Source organism: Oncorhynchus mykiss, chromosome 5 (genome assembly GCF_013265735.2).
Source record: "Oncorhynchus mykiss isolate Arlee chromosome 5, USDA_OmykA_1.1, whole genome shotgun sequence".
Lineage (NCBI taxonomy): Eukaryota > Metazoa > Chordata > Actinopteri > Salmoniformes > Salmonidae > Oncorhynchus > Oncorhynchus mykiss.
In genome coordinates, this window is record NC_048569.1 from 72,160,282 (window position 1) to 72,169,470 (window position 9,189).

The following is a 9,189-nucleotide window of genomic DNA, read 5'->3' on the forward strand; positions in this document are numbered from 1 at the left end:
ACTGACACAAATACTCAGAAAATCCATAGTGACTGATACGTTTGTGCAAAGAATTACATTGACATGATTCTTCATATTTTCTCAACTTGAACTGTATCTCTTCTCTCTACTTCCAGCTCCCTGACATGGAGCCAGTAGAGCCTAAGGAGTACAAGCCTGGCCCTATTGGTAAAGAACGCTCCCTGCGTAACCGCAAGGCTAAGGACGTCCGTGTGGGGGGCGAAGAATGTCTTGATGGGGGGATAGTACCAGGTGGAGGGACCAACAGAGCAGTAGATTCCAGCCCCCCCAACACAGACGCCTCTGTTCCTGAGCTAGGGGGCGATATCGAGGGGATGATCACCATACCCTCGGCAGAGTACGCCAGCAGCTCCAAGGTGAGAGGGGATGGTTGGTATGGTATACCCAATATGGCCACCAGTCTATCCACCACATTCATGAATGCTACATTCATTCCAGTTCTATTGACTTAAACTTGTCTGCCCCTAACCCTCCCCCTGCCAGGAGTCAGTGACCGACTACACCACCCCCTCTTCCTCTCTGGCGGACAGCGTTCCTACTGGAGGGAGTAAGATGGAGGAGAGCCTGGTGGCCAACGTGGCCCTGCCTCACCCTCTCCCTCGTAGAGAGGCCTTACAGCAGAGCTCCAGCCTCAGTACTGTCTCTCCTGCTTCTGTTGACCTCACACTGAAGGTACACACACACACACACAACACACCCTTCTATGCATACTGTGTCTATCTGTTTCTAATATGTTATCTTATTTCTTTGGTAAGATGGAGTCAGCCCGTAAAGCGTGGGAGAACTCCCCCAGCCTGGTAGAAAAGAGTTCTCCTGTCACCTCCTCTTCTCCTATCACCTCCTCCTCCTACTCCTCCTTCTCCTCTGCCTCCATGCCTCAGATACCAGTAGCCTCCGTCACACCAAGCACTTCTCTGACAGGTACAGTCTTTCTTTGTAAGTCAATAATGTTTTTACACTAATGCTAAATGGATAGACGGTTGGGCAACATCACCCACATAAACAGCAACTGGGTGTAGTGACATCTAGCTTCCTCCATCTCCTGTCACGTCCCCCCAGGTGCTGGGACATACACCACGTCCGCTCTGAGCACTAAGACCACCACGGCCTCTGACCCCCCCAACATCTGCAAGGTGAAACCCCAGCAGCTGCAGACTGGATCCATGGGCGGGACCAGCTTCTCCCAGCTGGGCTGTGTGGCCCCCCTGCTTCCCCAGCAGCAACAGACTCCACAGGTCTACGTCTCCCAGTCTGCAGCAGGTGAGTCCTCAAACACATCTGACTTGTGTGCACTTAGCGGTATGACTAGGGCCAGGAGTTTTTCCTTAACTACATGACCTCACCAGGAAATGACTTGGCCCTACTTAGACTTAGTCTAGCAGATACTACTAAACCTGAATGAAAACGGTTCTGTTAAATGGGCATGGAGGTGTAACGCTTTTGATGAGACAGCCATTTAGTGTTGTGCTCCTCTCTCTTGTGTCGTATCAGTGACTGCTGAGTGAGCCTCTCATTGGGATGCTAGCTATAGAGCTTAGTACAGTGCAGTAGGCCCCATAGGAAGGTCAGGTATCATCTTCAATCAGAGAGTGCTGAGCCCACAGGAACAGCCACCACAGCTCATATAGGACATAATTACCTCATGTCTCATAGAGGACACTTATTTAGAGAAAGGTCAATGTATTCACAATCCTTATGTGATCTGAGATGGAGACAGCTGTAACGTTACTGTGAAGGTGATGCTAGTGATTTAAAATCATGCATTTGTCAGAATTGTGGTGAGTTTGTGAATTCAGTAGTTTTCATCCTCTCCTCGTGGTGTGTGTGTGTGTGTGTGTGTGTAGGCTCTGCAGCCCAGATTCCAGCGTTCTACATGGACACCAGTCACCTGTTCAGCAACCCCCACTCCCGCCTGGCACCTCCCCCTCTGACACAGCACCAGCAGCAGGGCTACCAGCCTAGACTCTCACAGGTACACACTACAAGGATCTCTTTAACACGACTTCAAGCTTAAACTGCCTTTAATTTAGCCTTATTCTCTCCATATGTAGCCTTATTCTCTCCATATGTAGCCTTATTCTCTCCATATGTAGCCTTATTCTCTCCATATGTAGCCTTATTCTCTCCATATGTAGCCTTATTCTCTCCATATGTAGCCTTATTCTCTCCATATGTAGCCTTATTCTCTCCATATGTAGCCTTATAAGGCCTTATTTTCTCCCCTCCAGCAGCAGGCGGCAGTGCAGCAGATTCCTATCCCAATCTATGCTCCCCTACAGGGGCAGCACCAACACACACACACACACTCTCACCAGGCCCAGCTAAGCCTCAGCACCGGACCTCCCGTCTCCCAGCCACAGGACCTCTTCAGCTCCTCACTGCAGCCTTATAGGTAACAAACACACACACAATGATATGTATTTATCAAACAATGCTGTTTGGCTCAAATGTTGTGTCATTCTGACTGGTAAGAGGTGTGTTTGTATGTTTGATCACACAATATTTTAACTCTCTTCTCTCATCTCCCTTCCTCTGTCCTTCAGATCACAGCAGGCCTTTATGCAGAGCAGTCTGTCCCAGCCCAGTCCCATGATGTTATCAGGGCCATCTCTCCACAGCTACCCTGGTGTTGGGGGCCATGACCTGGGCAAGCCCCAGTCCAGCCTGGCCTACCAGCAGCCCTCCAACACACACACACAGCACATCCCCATCCTGTTTGAACCACAGCTCAACCAGCCCTCTGGCATGGGAGGATCCCAGCTGATAGATACACACCTACTGCAGGTATGGAATAAGGTACATACAACGTAGTTCCAACTCTCTTAGAATTTATTGAACTGTTGAGAACTCATGATATCTTTGTCAATGCTGAAGCAAGCTTATATGTATGTAGTCATACAAGAGCTTTGTAAGAAGTGGTCATGAATGTTATTGCCCTAACCCTCTCACGCTCTCCTCTCTCTCGCTCCAGCGTCAGGGGATGAGTCCACATTCTAACCTGTACTCAGGACAGGTGCAACAACACGGACAGAGCAGTTACTATAGTAACACACAGTCTCCAAGCTCTGCCATGCAGCAGGTATACACATCATTTACACACTTTCTGTTCCTGCAAGGAACAGATTGTCAAAACAGACAGTCGTGACATTGCAACTAACTCACCCCTCCCAATCTCCTCCTCTTGCTCTCTCGCCCTCCCTTTCCCTCTAGGTGCAAGTCCCTATGCCAGGCTCTCAGCTCGGTCTTCCTAACTATGGTTCCGTGGGCAGCCAGCCCCTCTTGGCTCTGCCCCCCACCCCTCCCCAGGCGCAGCCCCCTAGCCTCAGCCGCCAGCCCCCAGTCTCCCAGCCCTATAGGGGACCCTTCGGACACACACACAGCGTGATGCACCCCCCCTCCAGCAAGGTACTCACCAGGGAATGATACAAAGTTCTGCATGTGTGAGAGACAGACTTGTGTGTATCAAAGCCCTTTCATGGCTTATAGCTAGCTACCTGTATTATGTCTTCTGCACGTGTGTGTGTGTAAGCATTGTGTTGGTGAGATGCTAGCAGTACATGACGTAATGTGTGTCTGCTCTGTGTTTCTATCCAGATGTGTGAGATGGACCTGAAGCTGTTTGGCAGTGGGATGGACATGAAGCCTGGGACAACTCCTCACAGCACTAGGAGCACTACCCCTACATCTAGTCCTTACAGGTAACACACACACATACTACCCCTACACCTAGTCCTTACAGGTAACACACACACACTACCCCTACACCTAGTCCTTACAGGTAACACACACACACTACCCCTACATCTAGTCCTTACAGGTAACACACACACATACTACCCCTACACCTAGTCCTTACAGGTAACACACACACTACCCCTACACCTAGTCCTTACAGGTAACACACACACACACACACTACCCCTACACCTAGTCCTTACAGGTAACACACACACACACACTACCCCTACACCTAGTCCTTACAGGTAACACACACACACACACTACCCCTACACCTAGTCCTTACAGGTAACACACACACACACTACCCCTACACCTAGTCCTTACAGGTAACACACACACACACTACCCCTACACCTAGTCCTTACAGGTAACACACACACACACTACCCCTACACCTAGTCCTTACAGGTAACACACATTCTCACACAGAACCTGTCCCACCTTCTACCGGTTTTATGAATATACCAAGAGCTGATGTATTTGTCTGGTCAGGGCCAGCTCTACATCTCCCAACAGCCAGTCCAGTAAGATGAACAGCATGCTGTACCAGAAACAGTTCCAGCCCACCTCTGCTGCCATGAGGATCACACAGCACTTTCCTGGACAATTCAACCCACAGGTAACGCACGCACACACACACACTGGGGCGCCACAGCGTCTCTACTTCCTAAGGCAGCTGAAGAAACTGCATGCTGCCCCGGGTCCTCTCCAAATACTACCGCTGCACCATCGAGAGCGTCCTGACCGGTTGCATCACGGGCTGGTACATGAATTGCTCTGTCCACGACCTCAAGGCCCTCCAGCGGGTGGTGAAGACGGCCCAGTACATCACTGGGACCATGCTCCCATCTATCCAGGACATCTACTTTAAATGGTGGCTGGGGAAGGCCTGCAGCATCAAGGACCCCACATAACTCAGCCACACGATATCAGAACATGAGGTCTTATACCAACCGGCTCAGAGGCAGTTTCCATCTACAAGCCATCATACTGCTGAACACTTGTACTGGACTGACCACCTGCACTGATTCTCCACACCTTACCACACTCACTCATGTACCCACACACATCATTATGACAAACATTTGACACTTGTGATAGAGGCCAGCTTAACACCACCTTTTCCTTGGATTTCTAATATAAAGAGTTAATGATGTTAACAATCCTCTCCCTCCTTTCAGATTCTGTCCCAGCCCAACCTGGTCTCTCCTCTGGTGCGCCCTCCCTCCCACACCCAGCATGCTAACTCATTTTGTGGAGGGATGCAGCGTTCGCCTATGGGCCCACCCCCCATGTCTCCCTCTCTGGGAGGGGGTTTGATGCCTCACCCCCGGCCACCACCGCAGCAGCAGTTCCCCCAGATGCACCCGTCCCACCCCCCTAGAGGTCCTCTTCCCCCCCTCGCACCCAGAGGCCCTACAGGTCCCAGAGGCAACCAGGCAGAGCAGGACCTCAAGGTATAGTACTGCTTGCTGATTAGTTGACTGGTTGACCTAGAATGTGCCTGGTGTTGAAATCCTGATGTCTCCCAAATGAACCCAGCATGTGGTTGAGTGATTCATTTGATTGCTGTCCCCAGGCGAAGCAGCGAGCCGAGGTGCTCCAATCGACTCATAAGTTCTTCTCAGAGCAGCTCAAGGCTCCGTCAGTCTCCAAACCCTCTCGTCTCGACCAGGGGGGTGGCAAACCCCCCCTCGACATCCTGCCCCCCAACCACCAGACGGTGGGAGTTGTGGAGCGCCCTGAGCCCGACAAACCCTCCCTGTCAGCGGGCAAACCCATCCGCACCGGCCCCATCAAGCCCCAGGCCATCAAACAAGAGGAGGGGAAGTAAAGCCTCACACATCTCCACAGATGGATGGATGGGAGAGAGATGATCCAGCTGCTCCACATATTCATGCAATCACTCGCTCACACATCACCCTCTCTGGTGTTAGAGGCGGAGAAAGAGAGGAGAGGTGGGGGTATATTAGTCAATGGTTATTGAGGGGGCCACTGTGTGTGTGTGCGCTCCAACCTCATCTCTCTCTCCCCTTCTCTCTTGTCCTCCACTATTGGGGGTCTGTGTGTGATTTTTTTTTTTTTTTAAGCCCCGCCTTTTGTAATTTGGGCGGGGCGGAAGACGGCAAGCTGTACTTCAATTGTCTACTAGGATGGTAAAAAAAGATTGAATGGAGAAAAAAGATTTGCCAGTTTGCCATTTTTATAGCCCTATGATTTCTGTTCCTTTCTTTTTCACAATAGAATCACGTTATTAGGAGGACAGGGCTGTTCTTTTTGTTAACAGGAGAATCAAGCAATCTTGTTTTTGTAGTTGGATGAAACAATCTTAGTTAAAGATGTATTTTAGTGAAGCACAGATGCGTTCTATTCCTCTGCCAGTCTTCCATCCATCATTGCTAACACACAGCTGTGTGACTGTATACAAGCTTGTACGATCACCACACACACAAACTCCCTCTAGCGCTCAACGCTTTCACCAATATTCACTAAAGAGTGAAACTATGAAATGAGGGTTTGTCTCGAAAGGAAATGTAAGATGCAGCAGTTTAATTGATTAGTCTGCCTTTTCTCTTGCTCGTATCTCTTTGAGCGGAATGATAAAGGTGGTGTTTGTGTGTGTTTGCGTGGGGCACATGGGAGGCCACTGCCCGGTTTTCTCCTGTATCTTTAGCCAAAGGTTAAGCGTGCAAAGATGATTTCACAGAGCCTTGAGAATCCCTGTTGCTATGGCAGCAGAGTGGAAGGGGATTTATTATGGGCTGTCTGTAAATGGACAGACAGACCCTGAATTCAGTCTGGGAGCTTTCCTCCTCCCCTTTGAGAGAGGAGGATAGAATACCTCTTCACCACTGTTCACACACTCACTCACTTGCCTGTAGGGAAACCAACCCTGCTGCTACTAACAGAAAGGGAGTGAGTACGAGTTCAAAACTGTAGAAACAAAACAGTTCAGTGTGGCTTTCTGTTAACCCTCACCAAGAGGGAAAGGGAGACGGAAGGGGGAGAAATAAAACAAAATTAGAAATAGCTTTGTGTTTGACTGCAGACTGCAGTTCTGCTGCATTTCAGGGCAGAAGGACAGGTGTTAGTGTTGAGAGATTATTCCTGTCTCATCTCACTTCCACTCACTCAAACCTACACCATTCTCATCGCAGGTTTACCATGGTGACAAGGGTCCTTCAGAAATGTACAGTAGTGTGCTCCACTAGTGGGGAGGGGTATACCCCTAACCAGAACACAGGATGAGGAACCTTGTGTAGGAGGACAGAGTTGGGGGGTAATTGGTTTGTTTTTTCTTTTACTTGTACAGGGGGTACATCGCTGTATTAAAATATGTACGGTCTTACATTCTTGGTTTTAGTTAAACTAATAAAATAATATGCTGTTTAAAAAGTGGCCCTGTGTCTGGGGTAGTTTGAGTCTTTTAACTCATGCTTCTGTTTGAAGAACCAACATGTAGTTACAGATGGCACCACTAGATGGGAATTTCAAGACCAATACCGTAGGAGGGAAAACTCAACATTTACTTAAGATCACAGTGGAAATGACAGAAATGACAATCACAGTGGAAATCCAGAGGCCAGGATTTAGGAGGAATGTGGAAGATCCAACTTTTGACCATTCAGTCCTACCTACCACAGCCTCATGCTGAAGTGATTCTCCAACAGTTTTAACCTTGGACCCACTTCATTTGGGGTTCCCCAGTATTTATGAGACTATGAAAAGTGGGCTGTTAATCATCACAACCACTTTGAAGCTGTCAACTGAAACCAATTTGGAAATATGGAGTCAGTCACAGGCAAGAAACTCTGGAGTTCATTCCATTATGATTCATGTCATGATTTGTGGACAGATTCTGTTGAAGAACTTGGGGTTACACAAAGGGCTCTGGTCAGAAGTAGTGTACTACATGGGCAATAGGTCATTTGAGAAAGTCTGGTGTTGGTTCTGGTGAAGTGAGGTATGTTTGGCCAACCTCAGAGGGAAGTATTTAGGAGGCTAGGACAGACTCCCCTCTATAGCACATCAAACTCTCTGCCCCTTGGTGGATTAACGATGGAGAGAACTCATAAAAGCAGGGGTGGGGTTGCTCTCTCCTTCCTCTACCTTCCTCCAATTAAACAGCATTCCTCCTTTCCTAATCCAGTGGGAATACCTCTGTCCTGTCTCCCGTCCACCCACATCGCATGTATGTGTGGAGAGAGGTACCGGTAAATGTGTTATTGATGTGTTGAGTCTGCTTCTGAAGACTGCAATATGAGAACATCCTGCTTCTCCTTGATGAGGAACCAGCCATCAGACACACCATACCAGGAAAGACTGACAAAGGGACTTTCACACTACTTCCTATTGCTGTTTAAACATCTATTACAAAGCTGACAAACGTGATGATATAATAAAATGTATAACACTAAGCATGCAGCCCTCAGTCAAAAATGCTCCAGTCAAGTTACACATCTATCCTGCCCAACTGAGAACTGCTGCATGGAGACAATATTCTAGGAATAGTAGAACAATGGCTTTAATGGAACTCTACTCTAACATTATGAGCCTCAGCCCCACTTGTCACTCTCTTATTTCCACACAACGCAGAGCCAAAGAGTCTTTAAACCACTACTGATTTCACACCTGAGAGGGTGGTGTTTAATCACCCTAAGCACCTGCAGGGTAGAAAGGCTGCGTGATAATGTGTTCTCCATGAAGACCCTAGTAAAGGTAAGAGTCTTGTTGAACACATCCTAATCACTGGCCTTTTATTAGTTGGGACAGACACATCCAGTCTACGTAAATGTGTGTGTGTGTTTGCGCACGTGCATATCACATCTGTCTGTCATCAGAAATACACGGTATTGACAGTTGTTTAGTTATGTGTGGGTTTTTGCATAGCCTCTACATAGAGTGGAATATATGACTACTTCTCCCATCGGGGGACAATCTGTTAACAGCCATGTTGTGACTGGAAAAACACAGCACCGGATAAATAAATGACCGCCATGTTAAACTGCTGTTCACTAGAAGACACAGACCTGTGATGAAAACAGTCAAATGGAAAGTGTTGTTTCCCTCAACACCTTCTGTTTACTGTTAGTGATTATAATTAACACACTTTTTTTCAGATTTAGAATCTGGCATGTGTTTTGGTACATGGCAGTGTTAAGTGAGGACATCATTTCCCCTTGGCTACCAGTATCTTACTCGGAGCAACTAGGCTGGGATTGAGAGTCTGTGTATGCTCTAGCATCGGTCATGACCTCACACACTGGGAGTACAACAGGGCTGGTGTGAGATAGGGGAAATAGGGATATAACCACTGGGCTAGGGAAAGGGGGCTAGGAAGTCTTGAGGTTTTTCTCAGTACCTTATGATAAGCTGTAGACCACAATATAAGAGGGTTTTCATCTATATTCTTATCTGGTACTATGA

General features: G+C 48.1%; 1 protein-coding gene across 1 annotated transcript in view; it reads left to right on the plus strand.

Annotated features, from left to right (window-relative positions):
* The window catches only part of LOC110524503 (protein PRRC2C), a 31,157-nt gene extending 23,996 nt beyond the window's left edge, over positions 1–7,161 (plus strand). The window contains exons 21-33 of the mRNA XM_036979056.1: positions 117–377; positions 505–693; positions 777–942; positions 1,081–1,281; positions 1,866–1,993; positions 2,250–2,413; positions 2,565–2,817; positions 2,993–3,100; positions 3,232–3,426; positions 3,616–3,719; positions 4,255–4,381; positions 4,944–5,219; positions 5,342–7,161. Of these exons, the coding sequence (XP_036834951.1) occupies positions 117–377; positions 505–693; positions 777–942; positions 1,081–1,281; positions 1,866–1,993; positions 2,250–2,413; positions 2,565–2,817; positions 2,993–3,100; positions 3,232–3,426; positions 3,616–3,719; positions 4,255–4,381; positions 4,944–5,219; positions 5,342–5,596 (2,427 nt within the window). The 3' untranslated portion in view covers positions 5,597–7,161. The remainder of the gene's footprint in view (positions 1–116; positions 378–504; positions 694–776; positions 943–1,080; positions 1,282–1,865; positions 1,994–2,249; positions 2,414–2,564; positions 2,818–2,992; positions 3,101–3,231; positions 3,427–3,615; positions 3,720–4,254; positions 4,382–4,943; positions 5,220–5,341) is intronic.
* Positions 7,162–9,189: the final 2,028 nt, after the last annotated feature.